The 27,933-nt window shown below is 53.6% G+C and overlaps 9 protein-coding genes across 9 annotated transcripts; 5 read left to right on the forward strand and 4 right to left on the reverse strand.

Annotated features, from left to right (window-relative positions):
- Positions 1-535: 535 nt before the first annotated feature.
- Positions 536-1,218, forward strand: MYCGRDRAFT_92440 (uncharacterized protein; the record flags this gene model as incomplete). The annotated part of the gene is made up of 2 exons (XM_003852878.1): positions 536-1,006; positions 1,201-1,218. 2 exons carry the CDS (start codon positions 536-538, stop codon positions 1,216-1,218), a joined length of 489 nt encoding a protein of 162 aa, XP_003852926.1.
- A 402-nt stretch (positions 1,219-1,620) lies between these two features.
- MYCGRDRAFT_39904 (uncharacterized protein) lies at positions 1,621-2,559 on the reverse strand (the record flags this gene model as incomplete). Its single annotated transcript, XM_003853442.1, has 3 exons — positions 1,621-2,168; positions 2,229-2,439; positions 2,506-2,559. Coding segments are annotated over 3 exons (813 nt in total), but the record flags the coding sequence as incomplete, so codon positions are not given.
- Positions 2,560-3,090: 531 nt separating this feature from the next.
- Positions 3,091-3,673, reverse strand: MYCGRDRAFT_70912 (uncharacterized protein; the record flags this gene model as incomplete). Its single annotated transcript, XM_003853441.1, has 2 exons — positions 3,091-3,205; positions 3,255-3,673. 2 exons carry the CDS (start codon positions 3,671-3,673, stop codon positions 3,091-3,093), a joined length of 534 nt encoding a protein of 177 aa, XP_003853489.1.
- Positions 3,674-4,342: 669 nt separating this feature from the next.
- On the forward strand, positions 4,343-5,847 carry MYCGRDRAFT_92442 (uncharacterized protein; the record flags this gene model as incomplete). Its single annotated transcript, XM_003852879.1, has 3 exons — positions 4,343-4,710; positions 4,761-5,359; positions 5,756-5,847. 3 exons carry the CDS (start codon positions 4,343-4,345, stop codon positions 5,845-5,847), a joined length of 1,059 nt encoding a protein of 352 aa, XP_003852927.1.
- Positions 5,848-7,038: 1,191 nt separating this feature from the next.
- MYCGRDRAFT_70915 (uncharacterized protein) lies at positions 7,039-8,799 on the reverse strand (the record flags this gene model as incomplete). Its single annotated transcript, XM_003853440.1, has 4 exons — positions 7,039-7,788; positions 7,845-7,997; positions 8,060-8,531; positions 8,615-8,799. 4 exons carry the CDS (start codon positions 8,791-8,793, stop codon positions 7,039-7,041), a joined length of 1,554 nt encoding a protein of 517 aa, XP_003853488.1.
- Positions 8,800-10,507: 1,708 nt separating this feature from the next.
- On the forward strand, positions 10,508-14,379 carry MYCGRDRAFT_92444 (uncharacterized protein; the record flags this gene model as incomplete). Its single annotated transcript, XM_003852880.1, has 6 exons — positions 10,508-10,526; positions 10,616-11,035; positions 11,177-11,227; positions 11,297-12,068; positions 12,629-13,320; positions 13,628-14,379. 6 exons carry the CDS (start codon positions 10,508-10,510, stop codon positions 14,377-14,379), a joined length of 2,706 nt encoding a protein of 901 aa, XP_003852928.1.
- Positions 14,380-20,377: 5,998 nt separating this feature from the next.
- MYCGRDRAFT_92445 (uncharacterized protein) lies at positions 20,378-21,626 on the forward strand (the record flags this gene model as incomplete). Its single annotated transcript, XM_003852881.1, has 2 exons — positions 20,378-20,414; positions 20,734-21,626. 2 exons carry the CDS (start codon positions 20,378-20,380, stop codon positions 21,624-21,626), a joined length of 930 nt encoding a protein of 309 aa, XP_003852929.1.
- A 927-nt stretch (positions 21,627-22,553) lies between these two features.
- MYCGRDRAFT_109040 (uncharacterized protein) lies at positions 22,554-24,806 on the forward strand (the record flags this gene model as incomplete). The annotated part of the gene is made up of 2 exons (XM_003852882.1): positions 22,554-22,600; positions 22,877-24,806. 2 exons carry the CDS (start codon positions 22,554-22,556, stop codon positions 24,804-24,806), a joined length of 1,977 nt encoding a protein of 658 aa, XP_003852930.1.
- Positions 24,807-25,199: 393 nt separating this feature from the next.
- On the reverse strand, positions 25,200-27,773 carry MgPP2AregA (MgPP2AregA, protein phosphatase 2A regulatory alpha sub-unit; the record flags this gene model as incomplete). Its single annotated transcript, XM_003853439.1, has 7 exons — positions 25,200-25,553; positions 25,607-26,190; positions 26,246-26,852; positions 26,905-27,056; positions 27,115-27,220; positions 27,288-27,490; positions 27,691-27,773. The coding sequence occupies 6 exons, from the start codon at positions 27,348-27,350 to the stop codon at positions 25,200-25,202; spliced, it is 1,866 nt and encodes a 621-aa protein (XP_003853487.1).
- Between the last annotated feature and the right edge of the window lie 160 nt (positions 27,774-27,933).

Consider the following 27,933-nt stretch of genomic DNA (forward strand, 5'->3'; position numbering starts at 1 on the left):
TACAGTAGTATATCGTGCCTCATAAAGTCCTTCGATACTAGCTTGCTACTATCCTAGGCACGGGTCTTTCCCTAAGGTTAAGAGATACGAGAGAACAACGATTGTACATAGATAGACTGCTGTCGCGAGACAGCCGTCCTACATAGTCATAGACTCCTACAGGACGTAAATGGAACAAACAAACAAACAAACAAACAATATCGTGCCTCAGGCATCAACAAATATCAACTCAGATCTCATTGTCGAAGCACCTCGACCTCCATGCTCCTCCTCAAACTGCACGTTTCAAGCCACTGGGGTGCAACTTGTGCAGTGTAATAAACTGAGCGGGACTAAGCTACCTACGCAGGCAAAGACATAAGTCTATACCATCGGATGAAAGATCAGGCGAAGCCATATCTTATCTTCAACCACTCTTCGACTACACCTCATTCATCCTCTACCATCACAAAACAACAAGACACAGTCTCCTACATTTTCCACCCTCTGATCCTTCAACAACCACTTCCTCCCTTCCACTTACCGCACGCCAACAATGTCCGGCCTCAACGGCCTCAACAAATCCTCCCCCTCCTCCATCATAATCGGCGCCTGCCAATCCCAACTCTTCCCCGTCCACACCCCCTCCCAACTCGCCTCCGCCGTCCAACACGTCGTCTCCCTCGTCTCAAAAGCCCGCCGCGCATACCCCCTCATGGACCTCATCGTCTTCCCCGAATACTGCATCCACGGCCTCAGCATGTCCACCTCCCCTTCCATCCTCTGCACCCTCGACGGACCCGAGGTCTTACAGTTCCAACAAGCCTGCATCGCCAACACCATCTGGGGTTGCTTCAGCATCATGGAACCCAACCCTTTACTCCCCTCCGCGCCGTGGAACACGGGCCTCGTCATCAATCCCGCGGGAGAGGTGGTGAATTACTACCGCAAACTCCATCCCTGGACGCCCGTCGAACCGTGGTACCCGGGCAACCGAGGCGTTCCCGTCTTCACCGGCCCCAATGGCGTGAGAATGGCGCACGTCATCTGCCACGACGGACAGTTCCCCGAAGTGGCGCGGGAGTGCGCTTACCAAGGCGCGGAAGTCATGTTGCGCACGGCGGGGTATACCTCCCCGATCCAAGACTCCTGGGAGATTTCGAATCGTAGCAACGCGTTTAGTAATCTCATGTGGACGGCGAGTGTATGTCTGAGTGGAAGCGATGGGACGTGGGATAGTATGGGCCAGGCGATGTTCGTGGGGCCCGAGGGGGATGTGCGGGTCCGGGGAAATGGCCGGGTGGATGAGATTTTCGCGTGTGAGGTGGACGCGCGGGAGGTGAGGGAGAAGAGGGAGGCGTGGGGGGTGGAGAATAATCTGTTTCAGTTGGGGCATCGCGGGTATGCGGCGGTGAAGGGCGGGGCGCGGGATTGTCCGTATACGTACATGCGGGACTTGGTCAAGGGGGAGTATAAGCAGGACGGCGAGGAGAGGGTGAAGATCAGGGATGGGACGGGGTGTGGGATCGCCGCGCCGGAGAGGGAGTATGAAGTTGATTGAAAGTAATGATGATGATCATGATTCACGAACTGGGTGGAAGCCCTCGTCGCTGCCTCTCCTCTTCCGTCAAGACGAATTGCTCACGCCTTGGTGATCTCAACCACAACCGGCCCAGCCAAGATTTGATCCTCGCTCAAATGCGTCGCATCCCCACAGTTGGACAGACGCAGATAGTTCAGACCGGCGACACCCTCCGGAATGGTAATGCTGTAGTCCATCCCATTGCCCATCCTCGTCAGTTCCGCGTTCACAGGCCCGCCTGCAGATGCAAACGACGCGAACAACGGCGCATTCGAGCCGGTGACTGGAGCGAGAACATACCCGGGCGTGGAGACGGTAATTTTCGACCCGACAGTCACTGGACCCGTGGACGTGAGGACGAGTTTGGGGTACGCACGCACCGGGAAGGTGGGGTTGTCGGACGGGCAAGAGACGATGAAGGGCGAGGCGAGGGTGAAGACTTCGTTGGGGGTGAGGGGAATTTCCTGGGGTTGCGGGAAGGGGAGTTGTTTGAGAGAGGAGCGGATGTAGGAGGAGTGCCGGGCTTCGATGGAGAGGACGGAGCCGGCGGCGAGGAGGTAGGCTTTTGAGGCGATTTGAGGGGCTGCGCCGAGGTAGGCCGATGTGCCTGTGTGGATCGGAGGTTAGTGTGTGGCATGTGGGGAGCGTTAGGGCGGTGGGAGCGTACCGACGCCCTCGAGGATGGAGGCCGTGGCGACGAAGGATTCCACGGAGGTGACGCCAAAGGCGTAGGTGCACTCTTTGACGGCTTGAACGCCTGCAGCTGTGATGCCGGCAGTGAGGAAGTTGACGTGGATGGTCTCGTCGGAGGAGATTTCTTGCAGGTAGCGGTAGAAGGTGGCGTCGAAGCCGGCGGCGGCGAATTGGGCTTGGGTGAACTGGAGAGGGGAGAAGAGTCAGCGGACGATTGCTGGCGATGTTGTGCCTCTCGATGGATGACTTACGTTGGCGAGACCTTCGCGGTAGAATTTATCCTCGAGGTGTTCGAGCGTCAAAGCTGGCGGATGTCAGATTTGGAGAGGGTGGACTGTCTCGTGCAGTCACCGACCATAGTTGAGGATGTCGACTGGAGTATACGGTCAGCTTGTGTAGCAATGTCCTGTCATCATACTGTTCGCCTTACCATCATTGAACTGCGCAAGCGACTGTCTCTTCTCCAAGGCGCTCTTGAAAGGAACGGCCTGAGTGAGCCCAACGGCGGCCAACAGAAGGGCAACAGAAATCATCTTGAAAGGACTGACTAAACGAGTGACTGTGGTGAGGCGAGTAACTGAGAATAGAAATACGACCAAGCTTTCTGGTGCTGAGGGGAAGACTTAGCTGTTGTGCTTGGATGCGACAAGAGCGCTGCTTTTGAAGAAAGTCGTTCTAGACCGCGTCCTGTCAACAAGCCGATATCGTGGGGAATTGGCACGAGCGTGGAATGAATCTGGAAGATCTAGATTGCCCAGGAATGCGCTCAAAATGTCGTGAATTTCGCAGAAGAATGCACAATCTATACTGTCATTACAAATTCTGGAACAAGTCGTTCAGTGATGCTCGACGTCAATCATGGTGTAGCGTCCGACCATCAATTCGCCGACGAAGAGTCCTGCCAGTGCTGACATGAAGTATCCGACATTCAGCGTCATGACTGCCAGCATACTGTGAGAAGGTCAGCGTGGTTCAGGTTTACAATAAGCGGCATTCTCACAGAAAGTATCCAACAGCAGCCTGTAGCGTGAAGATACACGCTCGCGGCAGATCAGTGCTCAATCTCCACGGCGTGCCCTGCATCGCATGTCGAGTCCTCTGCACAACGCGCACTCTCTCGTTGATTCCTCGGGTGGTCAGAGTCGCCTCGTCGTTCTTCTCGGCGGGAGAATCTCTCTCTGCTTCGGGCTCGCCTGCCACCATCACGTATCGTCGCTTGACGGCTTTGTCGTGCCAGGCGGCTTCCAGCTTGCCTCGGTAGGCCAAGAGCATTCTGCTGATGATGCCGAGGACGACGATGAAGATGCATGTGGCGGCGTAAGCTCCGGCGGTGGTCGGTGTCCAGGCGGAGGAGTAGAGTGGGGTGGAGTGGTCGGTGGTGAAGACCATGGACATGCTCATATGGCCCATGCCGTCCATTTTGAAGGTGTTGATGTTGTGTTATCGTGAGAGGAGCAAGGTAGTCGAAGCGAGGATGTTTCTATTAATTGCTCTTTCTCCCTCCATCCCCCGTCAACCTTCCTCTCCTGCCAAACCTTGTCGCGCCCGGGATGGCTTGGGCGTGGATACTTGCTCATCACGTGATATGATGAGTAATAAGCGATGTTGATGTCGATTGGGCTTGAGGTGGGCTTCCACAACTTCGACTTCACTGCATCTCCTTCACAGCAATATAACGATGGCTTGTAGCATGGTATGCAGTGAGGTAGTTGCGAGCACGCAGTCGCCAGTGTTCCCGTCGGGGGAAGCTACGCTGTGAACCTGCTCGAGAGGTGGACACCGAGACCGACTATACCATAGGATCCGTCGAGGAGACGTTGCGACGACGATCATGTAGGTACAGTCGTCCATGCAGGTGGGTTTGTGTGAATTCCGGTCATGGAGAGACTGCAAGTACAATGTCGTCGACGACGTTGGAGAAGCCGCGTCGAGTCCCGCATTGGTCTCGCGACTGCCTTCTCGATAGACCATGTGCATCAAGCAGGAACATCGGCGTCGACGTTCACCTACTCCCACAGGTAAGCGATCGAGTTCAAGAACACCATACTGCACCGCACTCTGCAACGACGGAACACAGCCAACACCAACATGCCGAGCAAGCGTCGCCCACACCACCGCCGACTGTCCTGGCAGCCCGACCAAAACCCACTCACCATTCGCATCGGCAGCAGACGAAGTTCGCGAAAATACCACCAGATCCAAGTCGCCGGTGCGAAAGATGCTGGTCGCTTCGCTCGTCTCGTCGGTGATCAAGTGCGAGCTCATCCTAGAGACCCTCTCGTCATCTCCATTAATGGCTTTCAGCCTTGGCTCGGCCATGTCATCCACTCTTGTATCGAGGACTACTGGTCGGACATCTCAGAGCTCGACCGTTCGGTACAATTTGGCAGTACAATGCAATTCCCGGAGAAGGCGAGCAAGCGTGGGAAGTGGATCCCTTGGACATTCATCGTGGAGTACGTGTGCTTCGAGAGCCTGTCCAGTATGCTTCTGACCTCTTCCACAGCCACATGAATGTACCTCAAGTCTACTACTGGTCCGTTGGTATGACACCTCCAAAATGGGAGGAACGAGACCCGACCATCGACAGCTTCCGTTTTCGTACTGGAGTCTGGTTCTGTGGCCGTGGAGCATGCGTGCTTGATCGAGAAGTTTCCGTGACCATCGTCTTCACCCTACCAAATGCCGTCAGCGAACACGTCGTCACAGAACTCATGTTCGACTATCTCTGGCGTGATGAAGACTTTGATCAACCACGAGAGGACGAAGAAGGCATCTGCTGGACATTTTCAAGACTGTACTACCTCATCACGGACTGGCAGAATATTTTGGGAGAGGTCCTGGCCAGACTAGGAGAGGCGGAAGCTAATAGTCATGGGCGACATCTTCCTGTCAAAACTCGCACGAGGCGTATGCACATGGAAGTGGATCGCATCTACGAAATGAAGAAGTTTCTCCGCTTCCACATGAGAGCGTTCAGCAAGCTGCAGAAATTGAAGCTCGATGTGCCGAAGGATGAGCAGCAAGACCCGTTGTGGGACGACATGGACGATGCGATTGAGGATCTTGAGCAGTTCGACTCCACGCTCGACGGGCTGAAAGATCGTGAGTCTGGACCCTTCGACATCCCGAGACATGCGCTGACCTCTTCCAGGCTTCAACAATCTCATCGAACTCGAATTCAACATCACCAACGCCGTCCAATCCGAAAACTCCGGCTTCCTCTCCGCGGTTGCAACCCTCTTCCTCCCAGTCTCCTTCCTCGCCTCCCTCTTCGGCATCACCACCATCACGTGGCCGGCCAGCTACTACCTCTGGGCGGTCATTCCAGTGTTCCTCGTCAGCGTAGCTTTCACCACCATCTTCCCCTGGGCGAAAAGGAGGATGAATCAGATCTTGTATCCGAACGAAGATCGAAGATTGAGACTCAGACCGGATCAGTTCACGATGCTGGGCAATGAGTTGCCGGACAATGTCAACGCTGGCAATCTGGTCGGTCAGGGCAGGATTCGGACGGGTGGTTCGCGGTCGAGATCGTTGTCGAGAAGAAGGTCTTTGGGATTGAGCAGGTCGCGCTCGAGGATGAGGAGTGAGAAGAGTGGGTACTGATTCCATTCGTCGTATGTACGGATGATCACGATCTTCGATGTTCGTGAGAAAAGAGAGCGTGGATTCGTCTGATTGAAAGCATGAAAAGTCGGGCTATGAAGTACCCTCTTGGAGTGCGAAGCTCGAACGATGTTCACACTTTCAGTGTATAGATGGTCGTAGCACATACTACCGCCCACTCCAAGTCAAAGTGAGCTCGAAGACCTCAACGAAAGGCTGTGTCTGTACGGTACGGTAGTCTCTGCGGCTGAACCATTCCATGTCGACCTTTATTGCTAACTTGACCTTTTACCGGGCAGTCATCCAGCCATTGAATCGCGTTTCGTAATGCTCCCCACTCCACCAACACAAAATTGCATCCGCCAAGGGCGGAGTCCAATACTTCCAAGCAACGACGGGCATAATGTTGAGTGCTGTGAGAGGTGGCGAAGAGGGAGAGGGCTACATTGTGTTGCCGCGAGATGGATGTGTTTGGAGGGAGAGATGATGTCCGACGAACTTGTTGCCATCGTCGTACGAGCGAAGGTCCTACGCAGTACGATTAGCTATGTCGTGGCAAGCTTTTTGGACATCGGTATCAAATGCTGAGAGAAAGTGCATCGGTGTCTCGATCATCGATGACTGTCAATTGTCCAGTGACCAGTGACAAGCGACAAGTGACAAGCGACAAGTGAAAATCGACAAGTGACAGGCGACAAGTGACAAGCCGCCAGCAGGTCGCGAATCGCCACATGCAGCATCGCGACACCCACCGAAGCGACGCTCCTTCCTGTTTGGGTGTCATCCATCCCGCATCCCACACCACGCGGCCTCGGACACTTCGCCGCGGATAAAGTGCAGGAACGAGCTCCGCAAACGAGTGGGGTTCGTCTACGTACATGAGCTCGATCCTTCGACCCAGACAAAGAGAACGACATTGACGTTTCGGAAGAAGACGTCGCTTCCTCATGGTCCTTTGCAAGATCAAAAGGTGTCTTTTCCATATAGTACAGAATTGTACCAACACCACCGCCATGCCGAAAAGTGGTTCCCTCCGTCTCTATCGTATCAAATTTCAAAGTCCCATGATTTTGCGCCGTCTAATGCCGCGCCATGCAAGAAAGGTGTGCTCAAAATTCCCAACGCCGGGAAATGTATTTAAATCCATCCACAACCCCATCTCGGTTGCCAACAAGCTAGTGAAGTCCAGACTCGCCCGTCTTGGCCATGTGGTTCTGACAAGCCAGCATCATCTTCGCCTGATCCGTGACCTGCTGTAATTTGCTCAACACATCTTTGTTGCCGTCCAGGAATCCCAGAATCAGGTATTCAATCTTCGTCTCCTCGCAGAAGTCTTTTACGAGCGCTTGTAGTCTGCGGAGGTTGTGACGTGGAACGCGCGGGAAGAGGTGGTGCACGGCTTGGAATTGTAGTCCGCCGTGGATGAAGTCCAACCACTCCGGACAGGCGACATCCATCGTCGTCCGCAACTGGCGTTGAGCGAACGCTTCACTTGGTCCCAGGTCGGAGGTGCTGGTTCCCCAGTGCGAAAGGGTGATCTGCACGTGCAGCGGCATGGTGATGAGGTGGCTGACGAGCAGGAACACGGCGCGGTACCACCAAGTTGGGATATTGCGGTAGAGCAGCACGTAGAAGTAGAGGGTGATGTAGCAGCAAATGGCGGCGATTTCGGTCGGGCGGGTCCAGGCTGCGCTGCCTTTCGTGATGGTGCGTCGGGAGATGAGGTGAGTCCAGGAGAGGAAGTAGAGGTTGAAGCGCGCGACGGCCATGATGGGATAGTAGGTGTACTTTTGGTATTGGACAGCGAAGTCGGCGGCGGCGTCCCAGATGAAGGGAAAGCGGTTGTAGTAGGAGGATTTGATCGAGGTGAAGAAGGCGGGTGAGGTGGAAAAGAGGGGCACGTTTTGGATGTCCGGGTCGTGAACCTGTGAGATGTTGGTTAGATGGTGACGGATGTAGCATGAAGAGCTATGGAGCATACTGGATCGTTGGTCACGAAATGATGGACATTGTGCGATGACTTCCACCAACCGATCGATAGACCGGAGCAGAAGTTGCCAATGAAGATTCCAATCAAGGAGTCGACCACAAAGTTGTGTGTGATACCGCGGTGGCCTGCATCGTGGGCGGTGAACTGTTCAGTGTTCGAATCAGCTAAACGCTCCGTGTGGCCACAGTTCTTCTTTAGGAACATACCATGATTTGGTGCCACCAGAGACCCAAGAAGCAAGCGGAGACGGTGTAGTACTCCATCTTCAGGAAGAAGATGAAGAGCGCAAACAATGTGCAATACCGCGCCATCTCCTTGCCATACTCGATGTAACGACAGTCGTAGTATCCCTCATCGAGCACACGCTGGTGAAGTGCGCGGAACCTGAGAGTGATATTGCGTTGTGTCGCGGCATCCAGCGAGGGGTATTTGGCAACATCGGCCGCAATCTCCTTCTCGATCTCATTCGTTGTGTAGGTCCCAGGCGTCATGTCCACCATCGATGCCTCACTCAATATCTCCGAGCCCTTGGTCGTTGCATACGATTCTTTCGATTCCTTGTCTGCGCATTTCCTGAACTCTCCGCCTTGGATCGGCGGCACAAAGTTCTCCCAATCACCTTCGACTCGGCCGATGCGGAACTTGCTCATGCGCTTGAGGGTCGGTATGGAGTGGGATCTGAACAGGCACACACCCGTCAGCGATTGAAACGATACACCAGCCGTTGCGCAGCGGATCCGGAGCGCGAGGGTGAAACAAACATGCTGAGCTCATCTGTTGCGTCTCTGCCAACCATGTGCTGAATGACCAGCCGACCACCGGGGTGAATCTGCTGCCATGCGTTGAGGCGGAGGACATCGTTCTGATAGATGACGAGAGTTTCGCCATTGGCGATGAGGCCTTCGATCTCTCGACGGGAGAATATGCGTCGTTCGGCCATGGTGAATTATGGCGGATCGAACAAGAAAGAAACGTTGCAGCGGCGCAAAGGTGGTGTACGCTGAAAGAAGTGACCGACATTCAAAGAAGGGGTCCAAAGGCCCCTGTACATCTGAGGCTGCTTGCATTGTGCCTGTTTGCGAGGTGTTGTAGGCCGTGCTCAAGGACAGGTCGCCGACCCGACCGCTGTACGCGAAGCGAACACGCCCAATGAAGTCGCTCCGGGATGCTTGGCGAACGCCATCTTACCCTTGCGACAACCTGGGAACTGTTGGTCGGAGACACCAGGCTTGCACGGACGTAATTAGTACGAGATGCTGAGAAGGGTGTCGTATCGTGGAGTCAAAACGTACCTACGATCTGCGCCAGAGATCGGAGGAATGTCGTTCGGAATTCACTCCGAACCCACTAAAGGCCCAGCCCCAGGTCACGCGAAATTGTGGCGGAGTCTTTTCTTTGGCTGGACCTGCACACTGGTCGTATGCAGTGCGCGTCGCATGATCTGTATCGCGATGCGGTAAAAGACTCAACCTCCAGTCAGATTCGGCTCGTTTTCGGCCCGCATTACTCCAGGGGTCCGCGAATTGCTACCAGGTGTATGCGTCGATGCGGCGAGCGCCAGAGTCGGGTTGTAGATCGAAGCCTTCTAGCGGCACACAAACCCCACGTGTCTGTTTGATGCACCGTTGAGCTGCTTGTCATCCATGAAAGAGCTTCTGGAGATTGCCGACGGTACACCCAGCCTGCCCTGCGCAGGATGCCAAAGCTGTTCATCTTGCCCTAAAGCCAGTAGTGGCCACGCGCTGGAGATCACTATAGATCGCATGGGAGGCGAACCAGGCGTGGCCATTAATGCGGCCAGAAGAGGTCATCCGGTGTGGATTGGGTCTTGAGAGGCACAGTCGAATGGAATTCAACGTGTGAAGTCCACGCGCCCGACGGCCGGCAATTGAACAGTGGGGGAGCTCCGCGATGCACCTCGGTGTCCGCCGACGATCAGCTCAGTAGCGTCAGAGCCGACGAATGCCGCTCGAGAGGGCTGAAGCGGCCGGTCCTCGTCCCTGAGAACGACCAGGGCAGCATTGAAATGAGATGACAGGCGAAGAAGGAGAAGAAGTGAGGTAGGTGAACGGTTTAAAGTTGACACACGAATAGAGTTCTTACTGCTGCCTTCTTGGCAGGGTGGTATGCTTGGTAATGGTCAGGGCACGTTGACGTATATTGGCTGATTGTGGACAAGAAGCTGGGAGCAACCTTGCGGCGATGTGAGGCCGATCGATAGTCTGCCCCTGCTCCTTTGGTGAGGTGACGTTGAAAGCTGCTTGAATCGCGGAACTGATGAAGCTGAGATGACTCGGCAAAGAGGTCGACAAGATCGTTTTCATTCTCCTTCAGCAAGCCGATCGGATCCGACTGTCGATGGAGACTCCGTATCCAAGGCATGGCGCGTGACGAGCCGTGAAGCCTTCTCGAGCGCCTTATCAACCCAAGGGTATGGTCGAATCTGCCAACACAATCCTTGCACCATATCGACAAATTGGCAATACAGCCCGCAGGAAGCTGTCTTTCAGTAGTCGGGCGATCGGCATGCATGGGTGTACGCGCGCTGGCGGCTGCGGCTGAGCCTGCGTGCAGCAGCGTCCAGGACTTCAGCCGCACGGAGAAGAGTGATACCATCACACTTTCACCATTCTTCACGCTCTCCTTGAGCAAAGATGGCGGACGATAAGATCGGTGAGCTCCGGCAGGAGGCGCGGAAGCGATGTGTCGAAAATTGTGGCAAGGAAATTAAAGACCTACCGATGCCGACCACCACCGCAGAGCTCCTCAAGTCCGTCGAGAATCAGAACCGCGACTACAAGCATTTTCGAGGGAAGTCGACCACTCTCTTAAAGTGCTGAAGGCCGTAGTGACGCCCACCGAACTTGTTGGCAATCTGGCCGCTGGAGCCGCCTCTGCCGTGTTCCCTCCAAGCAGCATGTGCTTCGGTGCGGTCATGTACCTCATCGGTGCTGCTGGAGGCGACTCCGCTTCTCTGGATGCTATCGCAGAGCTATTGGACGTGCTCAAGGATATCACCGTACGCCTGGCAGTGTACAACCAGGAAGACCTTTCCCGAGAGCTTCAGTATAAGCTTGCTGAGATCCTGACCACCGTCAGTGAGGTCTTTGCTCGGTCCACAAAGGTCGTCAAGGAAGGCGTTCTCCACAGGATGAAGGCATTTGGCAAGAATTTGCTGTTGGGTAATGACAGCACTATTCAGGATATGGCACACCAGCGAACGAAGCTCAGATATTCATATGGGAGATTTTGTGATGACCTGACGTAGTTCGTACGACGCATCATCCATGGAATCTGCTGACCTTCCTGCCATATGCTTCTAGGTTTGATGACCCGACTCGAGAAGCTCACATCGAGCGAAGACCGTCTAGTCGGTGCGGAGAAACTTGTGCAGGCAAAGCGGACTGGACGCAACGTCGAGGCTGTGTAGATGACGCTGACAGAGACCACCATTCATCTGCAGGAGATGAGCCTCACGCAGAATCAGATGGCCCACGGAGTTGGACAAATCCTCAATGCTCTAGAGGACACTAAGGGTAAGGTGAAGCAAGAACATGATGTGAAATACATGGAGACTATCAACCGAGTCTTGAAGCCATCAGTGTCGCCGCAGGAACGATTTGATGAAATCCGACGCGAGCACATTGAGCACTCGGGTGACTGGATCTGCTCAGAGGAGGCCTTTACGGCCCGGGTAACTGGCCAGGCTCCCATTCTCTGGATTTCTGGCATGTCTGGAAGTGGCAAATCTTTCCTCACATACACCATGATCGACCACATAAAGACGAAGTTTGCTGATGAAGAGGGCTCCGCAGGTCGTACTTCGGTCGGATTTACTTTCTTCAGAGACAATAAGGATCAGACCCGCTCATTCGAACAAGCACCGCGCGATGTTGCCTTTCAGCTCGCACAGACGGATGAATCATATGCGAAACACATATGCGAGTGTGTGTATAATGAAAGTGATGTCGCTACTATCCGTAGCGCCTGGCAACGCTTGTTTGTAGACTTCTTCTTGGAAAGCGATCAAACCGACAGCTCAGCATTCATTCTGTTTGATGGCATGGATGAGGCCTCTCCGGAAGGGCGCGAGACCTTTTTGGAGCTCCTCAAAGACGTAGAAATTGCAGGAACTTCCTCACGCTTGCGAGTTGGGATGCTTGGTCACCCACAAATCCTGGATGACATCGCTGATATCCTGGAGCAGCAGGTACCGTGAGTGGAGTGGTAGCCATCACTCGTGCCTGAACACCGCGGCTGATACACTTTGTCTTCATGCGTCTAAGCATATCGAGGTCAGCTCCGAGAAGAATGGTCAGGACATTGCCCAATCTTCCGAAGCCAGCATGTCCAAATCAAGAACGCTCAAACAGCTGTCCCAGAATTTGAAGGATGAGATAAAACAGACGCTAACAGAAAAGGGCAATGAAATGTTCATGTGGGCTCGATTGATGATCTCGGAGCTTTCCGAAACGAGTCGGGCTTCTACTATCAGAGATGCTCTCAACAGTGCACCAAAGGGCCTTACGGCGATGCTCCGGCACGTTTTACTCGGAATCCCGCTGCCATCAAAGATCCGCAAGATGCAGAGGATCTCAACGATATGCTCATGTGGGTCACACTCGCGAAGAGGCCCCTATCGCTTGACGAGCTCGACGCTATGCTCCGCCTGAAATATCTAGACGGCGAAGGCGTCCTCAATCTCGAGGGCAAGTTACTCATACAATTTGCCAACGTTTTCACCCTGACCCGCGAGGATACCTTGACGACTGCAGATTTGCAAGCTCAAAGAAAATCCACACAGGAGAAGAGGATGAAGACGCTATAGCGGGCGCGAACGTCGACGAAGAGGACGGTCTGGACGATGTGGAGAACGATACGGAGTTCAGCTCAAATCCTGCTACCACTTCAGTCGGCTTTGTACACCCATCAATCTCTGACTTCTTCAAAGATCGTAAGCAAGGCAAAATCAATGCTGGGGTAGACGCACCGGCGATTGGCGTCCATGTGGAAGAGGCGGCGCTATCGACCACGAAAACGTGTCTCGATCTCGAGGATGCGCTCCTGGACCGGATGGACCAAGCGGTGAGCCTGCGGCCATACGCGGAGCATTTAGAAGATCTTGACCAGACTCGGATTGATGAAACGAACAAGATCGAGATTGGCTCCACCCTTGTGAAGATCCTGCGAGACGATGAGATTATCTCAACGTGGAGTAGAGAGCGAGATTGCCTTTGGTTTCGTCCCACTACTGCCTCCCGCATTCTACCGTGGGTGCTTGAATCCAGTGTATTGGCTAAGATTCCGGATGACACAGCGACGTGGTTGAAGTCAAGCGAGATCAGCCCTATAGAACTCTTCGAGCTCGCCGTGCGCTTTTCTGCAACTCGTTGGCTGGAGCCTGGAGGGGAGAACTGGAACATCAAGGCTGTATCGAGAGATGTTGCGGTGTACCTGCAAATGAAGAGTACGGTTGCATTCCCTGCTTCATCGAAACATCTCCACTAACCAACCAGCTCCAGACGGTGCGGTAATAGAGGAGGAGCCAGATTTGAGCCAGGAGCAGATCATCGCAGGCGCCGAATGAGCAGGCTTTGAGCAAACTGCCGACTCCCATCGCTTCCTCGCAGACACCCTTCGCATGAACGGCCACTTCGATGCGGCACTTGAATATTTCCAAAAAGGCTCTGGAAATCAATCCCCAATCATGGCTGGCGCAGTCCGGAATTGCGACCATATACCGAGCACAAGGTAAGATTATGGACTGCATCAAGATGAGCGAAGACGTGCTCAGCAAGCGGGAATCGAGAACGAAAAGGCTGGGAAGGATAAACGAACGCAACTAAGCGGGGTGTACGTGGACTTAGCCGAGTGTTTTCAGGAGTTGGCCGCCTCGATCGACCACCTGGACGGGCAGAACCTGCCGAAGGCGGACCTCGTGAATTTCGTCAAGATCAAACCAAATATTTCTCAGTACTACCTCGAGGCTTTCGCGTCAACATCTGCCAACGGCGACCAGGAATGCGACTGCGACTACATCGCAAACTCCGTGAGAGAGCTACATTTTCTCGCCAACTTTGGAGTCCATGTCGCAGATGCGGACGGACTGGGTGCGGAGCAGCAAAGCAATGACCGGGAAACTCGCTTTGGACTACGTCCTCCACTGGCCTATATGCAGACGACCATGAACATCTTGGTCGAAGCGGCCAAGGTCCCCGTGGACAATGGTCACACAGTCCTGATATCTTGCCTCACAGTATTTGACACGCCGGACGAGGACTTCTTCAAGTGCATTGCAGAGGCTTCCAAAGCCGCTGATCGGATGAATTGGCTAGAAGGTGTGTACCGCGAAGCGATTGTCGCCGCCACACGGGGCCGCGAACACGTTGCGGCCGCAGGATTGCACCTATGTCTTGCTGAGTTGTACGTGAGCTTCAGCAACGAGCCTGACAAAGCCATTTGCATCTGGGAGCTCAGCGGCACGGAGGGGTTGGACTCGATTAAGCTGGAGACCATGATCGTCTGACTCCGTCAGTGGGCTCTGAATCGGCTCGCAAAGTACTGTCTTCGCGCTTTGCTGGCAGATGAAGGTCAGGCTGGGCTACTCGTTTCTGAAATGGAGTAAGTCGTTGCCTGGAGACGAAGACTGCCTTCCAAGGATATGGCGAGCTATCTTGCGTTCTGGTACCGTACTCGCGGCCGTGTCGACGAAGCCCAGCAGCTGGTCCGGCCCAATGTCAAAGATTCGGTGTTGCTCTTCTCGGATGACGACCCAACAAATGATCAATCAGTGCTCTTCATGGTGTGGTTACCGGTGGAGGTAGGGCTCTCACCACCACCACCAACAGCCGGTAAATCACTCACCAACTGCACCAAATGGTGACCATTACCGGATTAGGAAGGAGCTCAAAAAATAAGGCCCAAACGCCTCAAATTAATGGTGTATCTGCTGGTGTATTTGCTAGTGTTATATCGTCAATTTTCTTATGCTCTTGAACGGCTCTTAATAAACCAATAGTGCCCTTCTTCGTATATTCATATTGCACCACCTCTTAATCCTTATTAAATGCCATTGTTCCTTATGTTGGTGGTCCGTACCAGCTTCTTAAACAGTTGCACGCCTCGATAATATCCTCTTGCAGACAAGAACGGCGGTATCCAACAAGATCCCTACCAGCTAAGAAGGCTCGTTCGTCCTCATCACTCATAATTGGAATAGCCAGTGTGTCAAACGCCATACGAGCGAGCTCTGGCTCTGTGTAGCGGCGTTCAAACCAGTATTAAAGGAGGTCGAGGGGCTCGGTTAGTGTGTCTTGTATGCAGTCGGTGGAGATGTAGTTATCGAGGGGATCAACGCGTGCGAAGGGGGTGTTGAGTTTACGTCGTTTGAAGTCGCGGAGGTGTTCGTAAAGGTCGTCGCTCTCGAGAGCGCGTGCGGTAGAAGGAGCGGTGGAAGGAGCGGTAGAAGGAGCGGTAGAAGGGCGGTAGTCACTAATCCAAAGGTCAATAACAAGCTCTCGAACCTGCTTAATATAGCCCTATTGTTCAGCGGTGCCATGAAGCCAAATATCCTCGAACCAGCCCATCTTCAATGTCGGATTAAGGACGACGGCAGCATACACTATTAGCATCTTATCAGCGAGTTTCCAATACTTCTCAGCCTTCAGCCATACGTAGTCACAGCAAGCTAAGAGGTAGCTAAACTGCTCATCCACCAGGGCTTCTTCTTTGAATTCAGCTAAGAACTTAGAGGTGTAGTCCAGCGTGAACTACAGAGTTGGATACCACTCGAAGAGGTGCTTCCTGTTGCCCTAAGTAGTCATTGTAGTAAGTTCGAAGACGTAGAGGGCGTTGTAAAGTCGGTCAATCTACTACCAATCATTCGCGGTAAGGGTGTTGTCTCGGACGGTGCGGTCGGTTCGGAAGAGCCTGCAGAACTCTATAAGGCGTTCCCTTACACTCCACGCTCGGCCGAGCATGTAGTAGAAGGAGTTCCAGCGTGTGGAGTTGTCTTGGATGAGCTGTGAGGGTGTAGTTAGTTAAAGGAAGAAGGTGTATACACATCTTAAAGTTAGTATTCTTGGCGGGGGTTGCGGCTCTGCGGGGACGGCCGAAATTCTGACGGCTGCTCCCTAGCGTGTAGGGGAGCCAATCAGAGCAGCCGCTAACGAATTTCGGCCGTTCCCGCACAGCTCGAGCTCCACTAGCGTCAAATCTCGAGATTCTCAAAACTTCCAAGGTTGGATTCACTTACCTTCAAATCATTAAACATCACCGCCGCACCACTACACCGAACCTCCATAAACGACTCCATCCTCTGCGTCGACGCCCTTATCCACCGGATGATGTTGTAGAGCTTTCCAATCGCTCCGCGGTCACGCCAGAACGTCTCCACCGCCTCGAGAGCACCCTTCTCGACCTGCCGCTCCAATTCCTTCATCACTTTACCACTGCCCTTGCCGAGCAACATAGCCTTAGCAATAAGGTTGTTAATGTAGCCAAGGCACCGGAGCCGCTTGCCCTTGCGCCATTTGGCGGTACGGTTTAGATACAGGTGCTTCAGGACCGCATCGATAGCAGGGTCGTTGTTGGAGCCATTGTCGGCCATAAAGTATCCGGTACGTTTCTCAATGCTATATTCCTTAATAACCTCCAACAGCAGCACAGAGATATTAACACCAGTGTGCTCGCCACGAATCCTTCTGAACGCCAGTCTCTCGGTCCTCCTTTTACCGCCCTTGTCGACGAAGTGAGCGGATACACTAAACATCGCATATCCATTTGGACTCGTCCAGCCGTCGAACGAGATATGCACATTGCTCAGTGCTTCCTTTAACTCCAACCTTAACGCCTCCTTCCGAGCCTGATACTCAGCCATCACCCACCTCCGAATCGTCGAAGAAGCGCGAGGAAGATAGCCTGCGAGGCCCTTGTTCATGAAGGATACAAGAGCTCGGAAGTACTCGTTTTCGAGCATGTGGAAGGCGATATGGCAATACACAATCCAACGCACAAGGAGGTGCTTAAAGCGGTCCAGACTGTTGCTCGTTACCACCGACACTATGGAGGTAACCAGGCCCTTGTAAGCTTCCTTCTTCACTTGACACCCATCCTTATCGACGCCATAAGTCTTCAGAAGGTGTGTTAAGGGGCCTTGATTGCCATTAAGCACCGGCAACACCTGCTTCCTTCTCTCGCTCTCACAGAGGTAGCAATAGTAGTGCGATTCACCGGTCACTAGATGCACCAGCTGCTCGCCATGGTTCCATATCTCGCTCTTGCGCTTCCGGAGGCTCTTGCTACTTGCGAACTCAATCCAACGCATGTATTTCACGCCATTAATAGCCAAGTGGTCAGGCAATAAGGGCTTGTCGAAGAGGGGGTTTGAGGGATTAAGGACGATAGCATCCGTAGTGCCGGTGGAGGTAATTAGCCATTAGAAGGGCATAGTTTTGGTGCATCAAGAGGTGATAAATGAGGTGGTAAATAAGGGCAATGGCAAGGGCTGGTATACAACAACAACGCGTGAAAAGGAGGTTTACGGCTTGGCCGTATATCCATTAATCCTATTGGTTCGGAGCCATTTCCGCTGGTTACCGGTATACACGTGAATCCTCACCACCACCACCAACAGACGAGAAATCGCTCACCATACCAACCGGTAACCGCACCAACCACCACCATTAACCAAATCCACCAGACCATGAAGAGCACTGTGATCAATCGGCCATCTTCGACAGCAGCAGAGTTTTCCTTGCACTTGGCAACACGGACAGGTTCTTGGCCACGATGTATGCCCTCCGGGAGTATCTGCATGGGACTGCCATACTCGAAGGCGACCGGAAAATAAAGACAGCTTACGTGAGCTCAAAGCTCACACAGCAGGACGAGGATGGTGCCGAGATAATCCCATTCGCGGACCCGCGCGAAGATGACATCGACGAAGAACTAGCCGGCGGATGTTGCGATGGACCTTGTGGAGAGGCTCTCTCCCGATGGGACGGTATGATGTGCTGCTTGATTTGCGGCGACTTTTGCGAGCGTCGTGGATGCCGGGAGGCGTTGCTGGCATTTGAAATTGCTGTCAAGTCGTGCAATACTTCTCACGAAGCCATGATCGTGTCAGTGCTGAAGACCAGATTCGAGAAAGGCGAGACGCTGTTGGGAGACAAAGTCATCACGTTGGAGGAGTGGAAAGCTGGGCTGAAGAAGGAAAGGGGCTTGTGAGGTTGAGAATCTCTTGCAATGAAATGTTCTTGGGCGTCAAAACCGAGGAGACAGCGAGGTTTGTCAGTCCGCTTTGGTATGTCCTCGCATATTGCCTGCACGGCCGTCTCGTGTATCCTGCTACCTCTGCTGGGTGAGCTGTCCCCACAACTTCGTCCGACCGTCATGTTGTCGTTGGTGTATGTCTTCTTGTGGAACAAAATAGAACTCGTCCCTGTGCACCATCATGCCCCCGTCCAGCGGTGATCTCCTCTCCTCTGACACTTCTCCCACCGACAGCTCTCTTGAGATGTGTAGCAGACTTTCAGCCAGTCCCGGGAAGACATTTCCCCAGACATCCGGACTTCACGGGATCGCGACCCAAGTGATCTGGCGCAGTGGGTGGTTGGCAAGTACACACGCTTGGTACTCCGTCTACGTTTGTCTTGGTGTGCCAGTATCCGTTGGTGACTGGTATGTACTTCTCCTTCCACTGGAAACTTGATCAGTCTTTCTCCAGAAGTGTTGATTCGGAAAGTTGTACCGTCATCGACGTATGACAGCAATGGCATAGTCTTGGAACGTCAGCTGTGTTAAGGAACTGGAATTCGAATGCGGATCGAAGCCTGCGGACGGATCCCGAGAAGGAGCTCACTCCGTACCGAGCTGCGGACTTGCTGATTGTGAGACTTACGTGCAACCTGTTCCATACTTGAGCGCGAGCGCGAGGACCGAGTGGAGAGCGATAGCGAAGATGTATCGCATTTTGACGAGACAGGTAGGAAGCTGATTGTTGCGGCACGTGGTAATGGCGGAGGGCGCGCTGAGCAATGAGGAAAAGCCGCAAAAGCGAGGAATAGCTCCGAATATATGCCTGCCGTCTAGGTCTCCTGGATACTGACGCGGTCTTGCAATCCCTGACTGTCAGCAGCGTATAAGAATACACCGCGTGTTGTCACATCGAAGTGGACAGCTGTTCAAAAAGGCGGTCCCTTGTCGAAATGGCTTAAATTAGAGCATTTGAGGTTCCGCGTTAATCTCGGATGCGCTGACTTATGTTTTCTCGCAGAATGCTTGCGAGTTTTGGTTGTCGTTTTGCTCGCTCGTTTTGACTGACCCCTTTACACGAGGCACGTTACCCGATTACTAGATGTAGGCTGCCTAGGGCGCCGCGATAGAAAGTGCTCGTTTCTGCGGACAAGGTACGGTAGGCCTTCGAAGGAGGGCGGGGATTTAGCTCGGGGTCCATGTCCAGCGCGGCGAGGGGTCCCTGTCCGAAATCAAGACATGTACAACTCAATCCTGCGATCGCTATTTCCGGTGTAGATCGATGGGCGTGCTCTTCTGTCGAGCGACCAAATCTGTCATCACGTCGACTCATGTCATGGGAAAGAGGAAGTCAAACAGGCAACACAAGTTCAAGGTGGAGGTGGAGTTGCATTGGGTCTTGGCGTCGCTCGGTACTTCACTTCACTTCACAGGAAGGTCTCCTCTATCATCGACTACATCGTCAATTCCTCACCCTTCCGTCCGGACGCGATGTCTCTTGTTGATTACTCTTGACCCAGAACGACTCTCAGCCATCAGGATGGCTCCAAACGGCGCGATGCAAGGCTGGCGATCCAAACTAAAGACGCCTCTCTGAGCCAAGTACTTAAACATAATTTATCGCTGGTCCCGCGACTTTCGTCACACCACAAACGCGTCGAATATCCGTTCGCGACTATTGCCGTGAAGCTTGATCACGCCGATTACGTTCGCTGCGAGGTTGAAAGATGCCACGAGGGCCGTTCGCACGAGAACGTGAAGAGCTTCGAGATCTAGTGATGTGGATATACTCTTTGTCGAACAGCAAGCTGGAGACATTGACTGAGCAACACGGCTATGAGCTGAAGAGTGATGGTGGCTGCCCTGCCTGGCCCACAGTTCGCAGAGATAGCATCAGAGAGACAGGCGATACGTCGGGGCTGCTCTCGATACCTTCATCTGCCACCATGGTCACGGACTCTACTGCCGCCAGTGTAGAACTCATCCACATAAGAGGAAGCATGGCGTTCTTGCGACTTGAGAGGCGTGTTGGCGGACACAAGCGAGTGAATGCTCTCCACTTCGCCGTCTCTCAGTCAATGATGCCCGCTTCTAGAACTGACATAAAAGTGAACTGTTTCAATATGGCAATATGCCTATTGTAAAGGCGAGAACGCGAGTGGAGAGTGAATGCGTCGATATGAGGGATTGTAGTCAACATCTTGCGACATCCTTCGCCGACTGCTCTCGACAACACCGACCCGCAGCCAAGCAACTGGTCATCGCGCGAGATGGCTAACCGCGACCGTCTTTTCGGAGAAGAGCAATGTGAGTACATTCATCCCGTTTCCCAGTACTTCGCCCTCTCTTCCTTTCCCTTCCTTTGCGCCGCGGCAGCAGTGAGGCAGATCGACGAAGTAGCTTCAGAAGGTCGGCGGTGAGGCGACTTGACAAGACGCAACCTTTCTCGTATCGCCGAAACAGGCGAGTTGCTCTCCGCTAAGCTGCAGACTTTCATTCGCGGACGACAGACTTGGTGAGCTGGGAGTATGGCGCTTCCGCAGAAGAGAACAGAAGTATCTCCAGACGAAAATTCACTAACAACAGATTTCCTTCTCCTCTGGTGAACTGTCCTTACATCAAATAGTCATCCAACTCCAGCCAGACGAGCTCTCCGGCCGGGCGTGGCCAAAACCAAGCCAATCGACGAGCAAACGCATCGACAAGATCCGGCCGCAGCGCAGAGACGAATTTCTCAACGAGCTAGCGTTTGTGCCACCACCACCACCAACAACAACGCGCAAAATGTCGGGCAAGCGGGGTGACGACCCTCTTCGCCAGTACGGCGGCGAGACCGATGGGAGATATCCCAAATTCACCCCAACTACAACAGCACGTGCGCCGCCCGAGAACGAGTTCGCCGAATGGCGCACAAGAATGACGCCGCCTGCTCCCAGAGATCCGCCTGTAGACTACATCAACCCTCGACCCGCAATCAGGCAACGGTATGTGTCGGCCGGAGGCACGGCAAAGCTGTCCGACCGCGCAGAGATCGAGGCTCCTGTCACCGCAGCACCTACGAGCTTTACCAGCTCTCCGCCTCGCCATTCAATGTCCGACTTTTTCCCTTCGCAATCGACCGCCGACCCTCCGAGCTCCCCAATTGCTCATCCACTCTCCGCCGTCTTCCCAATACGACCAGAGAGCACCAGCATCAGACAACGCTACGTCTCAGCCGGCGGCACAATACCGCTAGCAGACAGACCAGAAGTCGAGCCGCCCACTGTCCCACCATCAATACTACAAGAAGATGTCCTCGTACCGTCGATGAGACTGAGTTCTGCAGACGATGAACGCACTCGCAATGACAGTTTCGTGGCATCAAGAACCAGCAAGGACACCAGACCGCCGCAGACTCCGGACAACAAGAATGAGTCTGAAAACAAACGGAACCGAGACCGCACGCGGAGTTCGGCCAGCGCAAGGCTGAGCAAGCTGAAGCGATGGTTTTCGAGCAGTTCTGGGCCGGCTGAAGATTGAGGTGAGTGAAGAGAAACGGGTTACGAAGAGAGAAGCATGCGCTGGCGGCCCTTGGGACGAAGCAAATGCAGAGGGGCAGGAGTCACGAAAAAAGGGTAGAAAATTCTTCACAGGATATCATAGACATGACGATTCACGACAACGCACTCACGTAGCCACGAAGTTGAGAGAACCCTCTCAAGACAGGAGTGGGCACGGGCAGGACAGAGACGATGGACAGGCAGGAACAAAAATTACGTCGATTGGAGGAAGGAACAGGATGTTGTCACAAGCAAAATTGGGTTGGACAACAATCAAGACTGAAAGCAGACAGAAGCTTCCATCTTGATACACGCAATGCAATGAAAGCTGAGATTGTCTCTCTTACTGTTACAGTCGCGATTCCATGGACGTGATGCCGCAACTTGTTGAGTAAGGAAGGTCTTTCTGCCGCGGAAACGTGTGAGCAGCCGAGATAGGTGTGACTCGACGTCTCGGTGAAGGTCGCGCATTTGACTGCGCCTTCAGGTTTGCGGGTGTGAGACGGTGAAGCGATGAATTGAGCAATTGAGTCGGAGAGAGAGAATGTTTCATTGACCTGACCTGCGGCTCGTATCTGACGGCCGTGCCTCATTCTTGTCATATGATTTCTCCTTCTTGTGAATGATATCCCTCGCAATTCAAAATTTGGGTCAGAGATGCCTTTCTTCGCGTCCGTTTAAGTAACAAGAAGGGTGTGCCGAACGCAGAGATCACGCTGCTACCCACCGCACCGAAACCCGATGCCCTTGAGCCCGGTGAAGGGAGAGCGGAGGAGACGGTGGACGGCGGGAGACAGAACTCATCTGATACACTCTAGGCTTTCATCATCTGCGAGAAGAGATTAGTATGGCAATGGAACTTGACGTCGAAGCACAATAACCCACATTTTTTTGAAAGGAGAGATTCATGAAGAAGGCAGAGGTCTGTTGCGGTGGTGAAAGCTCTGAAATAGTGTCAGTTGTGGATTCGCGCTAAGTGGCCTTAGTCAGCATACGGGGATCCATGTCTTCAATGACTTCGAGATATGCTTGGTCGATGAAGAACAGTCTTTTCTCATCACATGTTTGCAAGAGATCAGACATCAAAGTCTTGATGCTGTTGCGGAGTTGCTGTCGGTCCAAGACTGCACGGTTATTGTCAACATGGCAAACACGCTCCTTCCTTACTGCTAGCCGGCGATGCTGGGTCCCTCCCGTTGCTCAGCTTCAAACAAGAAATCGATCCTACAGCTCCGACAATGCCTTCAAGCAATCAATACTACCGGAAGCTCTGGAGGATTACAAGAAAGCGCTAAACTTTCCCGCCGCAACTTGCACATTCAAAGCATTGAACGAAGATGTATCTCAATTGCTTGACACACAAGTCGTGCTCCATGGATATATTGGGACACGTCGAGATGCTTCGAAGAACCTCACGTTTGCGGAGCTGCATGATATGCACCTTCGGTCGACTGTTCAACTCGTTTCCACTGCCTCAGAGGCTCAAGGGGAAGGTGAAACACCACACCGCACGCTTCGGGACGTAGCAGAGCATACGCCGGTTGCCATATCTGGAATCGTAAAGGCAAGGAAGGCACCGAAGAAAAGCAGTGATCCCTTGGATGCTGGTCGAATTCTGATCACAAGCTGCGAGGTCAAGATCGAACAGATCACGCCACTGAACACATTTCCGAAGTCAATCATCATGGAAGCAGACACAGTCTTCCCACCAGAGCATCGCCATCTCCAAATTCGGAATGAGAGGAGTCTACGCGAGGCACTCCTTTTTCGAAGCAATATCACTCGCACGATTCGAGACGAGCTCTGCGATCAGCATGGCTTCGCCGAGATTGAAACACCACTTCTGTTCAAGTCTACACCAGAGGGCGCTCGAGAATTCTTGGTTCCGACTCGGACGCCTGGGTTAGCTTATGCTCTACCCCAAAGTCCACAGCAGTACAAACAGATCCTCATGGGCAGCGGCATCCCACGATACATGCAGATTGCCAGATGCTTCCGGGATGAAGATCTTCGAGCGGACAGACAGCCCGAGTTCACCCAAGTCGATCTGGAAATGGCGTTTGCGAGCAGCGAGGATGTGATGGCAGTGATAGAGTCCGTTATCAGAAGACTTTGGCGGGAGCACCTCGATATTCCGGATTTGCCCACCAAGTTTGATCGAATGACTTACGACGATGCGATGGCGAAGTACGGCTCCGACAAACCGGATTTACGACTTGGCTCAGAAATGCATCGGATCGAATACATGCTTCCCGTATCCCTCGTCCGCACAATCGGTCCACTTTCCGATCCAGCAGTCGAAGTCCTCAAGATTCCCATCTCCGAAGACCCAAGAGAAACCCGTGACTTCGTCACCGCCTTCATGGACGCCCCAGAAGCGCAACCCTTCATCAATAATCCTCACGGTCAACCGGGCATTTTCATCTACGACTCCCGCAAACCTCTGTCTGGTATTCATCCTTTCGGCTTCGAAGCAGCCGAATACCTCGAAGAAACTCTCTCCCTTGAAGACGGCGACCTCATCGTCCTGCAAGCCCGGCCCAATATTCCTCCCACCGGCGGCTCCACTCCACTCGGCAATTTACGCCTCGCCCTGCACAAAGCCGCCATGAAAGCATCCCTCCTCCCAGCTCCTACCGGCTTCGCCTTCACCTGGATCACCAGCTTCCCACTCTTCACTCCATCCTCCACTTCCGCCTCCGAACCCGGCCAAGGCGGATCCGCCGGCCTCTCTGCAACTCATCACCCCTTCACCGCGCCACTCTCCGCCGAAGACCTCGCCCTGCTCCCTTCCGATCCCCTCTCAGCAAAAGCCGCCCACTACGATCTCGTGCTCAACGGCGTCGAGCTCGGCGGCGGGTCTCAGCGCATCCAGAACGCGGCCGTGCAAGAGTACATAATGCGGGACATCCTGCAGATGAGCGACGAGCGGGTGGAAGATTTCCGGCACTTGTTGGATGTGCTGCGGGCAGGGTGTCCGCCGCACGCGGGGATTGCGTTGGGGTTGGACCGTCTGGTGGCGGTCATGTTGGGTCGGGAGTCGGTAAGGGATGTGATTGCTTTCCCAAAGAGTGGCAGAGGGGAGGATTTGTTGGTCAAGAGTCCTACGAGGTTGACGGAGGGGCAGTTGGCGACTTATCATCTCAAGTTGAAGGAGTGAGATATTTCGACAACGCGCAATGTGTATGATAGTGTAGAAAACGAGCGGGACCAGGCGTCTTTGCTGAGAAGACCACTGAAGGTTAGCTGACAATGCGGTGCTGATCCATAAAACCGAAGCATGATATCATTTGATTGGTATCTTTTCGTATTAGCGCATCGTTGCTCCAACAAGCGCAATGTAACCTGACACGCAACAGATCATGCCTCGCGTCTTTTCCGAAGATGCGTGGCACCATCTCCTGCTGTTCCTGGCATCCTAGCACGAGGGCCATTTCCCTGTCCCACAGACTGGTTGATATACCACAATCAATGTAGCCATCTATGAAGCGATCTCGATGCTCAATTCGTCCATTTGCCATGTGTTCCATTTCGGCACCGCGGCCACGACCACCTAAGTCTCCATGGCGTTGTCTTGGGTATCCGTCCACGCTTTGCTCGCTGTCGTCGCAAAATACCTGACATCGACATCATCGTCCTGCATGAGCTTCTCGAGCGGTGGCATGACTTCGTCGCGAATAAGCTGTGCTCCGCGTTCGCTTCCTGGAAACGTCGAAGAGGATTCCTTCTCTAACGCGGCGATCGTGGAGGTCTCATCGTCGGGTAGGCGTTTGAGAATGTCGACAAGCACGGCGTATGACTTGGCAACGTTGAAGCGAATGTTGGGGATTGGGTCGGCGACAAGCTGCGCCAGAATGGGGAGAACGGATTGGGCGATGACGGGTAGAGAGAGGGCAGGAGCGAGGATCTGGATCATTGTTAGCGAGAAGAGCGGTGATTATGGATGATGGTCCAACTCACCGATACGGCGAAGCAGGTTGTCATGCGGTAGAGGTAGTTGGGATGTTCGGCCATGGCTGCGACCTTCGGAACAATGGCTTCGCTTGCCCACTTGACACCAAAGACCTCAGTGAGCTTCTTGAGGTTCTGTGTGCTGGCTTCACGGATGCTGAAGACCGTGTCTCCGAGCCAAGACATGCAGAGACTGCTGAGCTTCTCGTCGAAGAACTCCACACCCAGCTGGGAGGCCAGAAGAGGCACGTACTGTATGATAGCAAGTCTGACGCGCCACTGCTTGTCCTCTGCGAGCTGGACAATGGCCGGTAACAGTGATTGAGAGAGGAGCTCAATGCCAATAACATTGTTGACCTGCTCGAGTTTCGAGATGATGTTTAGGCGGACGTCCGGGAAGTCGTCCTTGAGCATCTGGAGGAGCATAGGAAGGAGATGCTCCGTCGTCTCCTGCTTGCCGAGAATTGGAGCCAGACCACTAATCTGGTTTCCGAACGCGGCGCGAACATGCTGCGAGGAGTCCGTAACGAGGTCTTCCACGGCAGGCATAATCTCGCTGAGGAGTGCCTGGCGGTCGACAAGTTGGCAGAAACCTACAAAAGTCAGCAATACACTCCTGCACGGATTCTGCGCATGCCATGGACTCACCGGGTATTTGTCCAGCAATCGCACTGCGAACCTCTGCTTCCGTGTCTTTCAAAAGCTTGACAAAGGCTGGCACCAAATCGCGTGCAATCACTTCATCGTCAACTGCCTTTGCGACCTTCTCAAATCTGTCTGCCACCATGTATCGCACTCTCCAACTCTTGTCCTCGAACAGGCTGCGGAGCGCAGCGAGCAAGACACCATGGCTAGATTGTTGCTCTTTTGGCACCGCTTCGGCGATCGCGATCAGGACCTCCACGGTGAGCAGACGCACGCTATCTTGATCGTCTCCAGCGAGATGTTGGAAAAGAGGGATCATGTCCTCAATGACAATGGCTGCCGGCATGCTCTTCACAAATTTCGCGAGGTTGTTGGCGGCCTGTCTGCGGACCATTGGGGTATCATCGTGAACGAGCTGAGAGAATTGCTGGCGGAGACCTTCTTGTGACTGAGCGGTTGCATGCTGGTATGGTGTGTTGTACAGCCCGGTGGCTGAGATCTTCGAGGTGAACCAATCGGCTTTTGACAGGCGAATTGTCAATGGAATGAAGTACTGCTCGACCTGCTGCTGGGAAAGCTGGTCACAGATTTTGTTGAGAGACTCGACGGCCTGAAATGGTCAGCTGCGATGCCTCTTTCGAAGACGCTGTAAAAGAATATACCTTGTCGCGAACCAATGGCTCTTCGATGGTTGCCAAATTCTCCAAGGGAGAAAGGAGCACGTGTCCGTACTCAGGACCGCCAACGTACTCGACAAAATTCCCCAGCTCGTCTCCGAGAGCAGTCAAGACCTCATCCTCATCTTCCACGGACTCTGCGGTGTGTGTTAGCTCCTGCTCATCTCTCTCAAGGCAACACGAGTCATGGCGCACCATCAAGAAAGGGAATCAATTCGTCTCTGGTTCGCTCTGGGCCCAGCGCGAGGGCGATCGTTGACAGTCGGCGGATGGCGTTCAATCGTAAAAGGACATCATCGTGCTGTCGAGGTGTGTCAATGTCCGCTCCGAAAATATGTGTGAATCCTCCCTTCAGGGCGCATGCATACCTTCAGCTCATCTATGAGGACGGCAATGGGGTACAACTCGTCATTCTGACCCTGCTCGTCCATGTTTGCTCTATTGTCGTCGGTCGTGAGGCGGGTAAGGAACGGATGGCCCGATGGCAGGCCCTCGATGGGATGTGTGGCCGGTGAACTTGCGGCGTCGCAATACGAGTGTGATTGATCGCTGGGTGGGGGGAGGTCGCAGGCTAATCGCGGAACATGTGTCAGCGATGCTATACCGACGAATTGTCACGGGCACAAGTGGTCTGTGGCAGTGTATGCGGCGCGGGTGGGGGTCCGTTCTGTGTATGGGACAAGGTTTACAGCGCGGTACCTGCAGCGGAGCAAGGCATCACGGTCGCCTGTGTCCATCTGAGGGCACACGTGATCTGGCAAAGATACTCACCCAGATGCTGAAGTCGATTTCGGTGGAGCGGAATGCGTTCGTCGTGTTGGCGAGGGTGAAAGAGGCCGGTATGTGTGGTGTTGTTGGGCGATGATGTTGTAAAGCCCGAGCCAAATCTGGCTGAAGCTGTTCGGTTTCTGTGGAGCTGCAAGTACGGCGGACCATAGCGTGAACAATGAAACAACCTCAAAAGATTTGGACTTCAGAGTCACGGCGACAGACGGCACAACGCAACAGCTACCA

Source organism: Zymoseptoria tritici, chromosome 4 (genome assembly GCF_000219625.1).
Source record: "Zymoseptoria tritici IPO323 chromosome 4, whole genome shotgun sequence".
NCBI classification, from domain to species: domain Eukaryota; kingdom Fungi; phylum Ascomycota; class Dothideomycetes; order Mycosphaerellales; family Mycosphaerellaceae; genus Zymoseptoria; species Zymoseptoria tritici.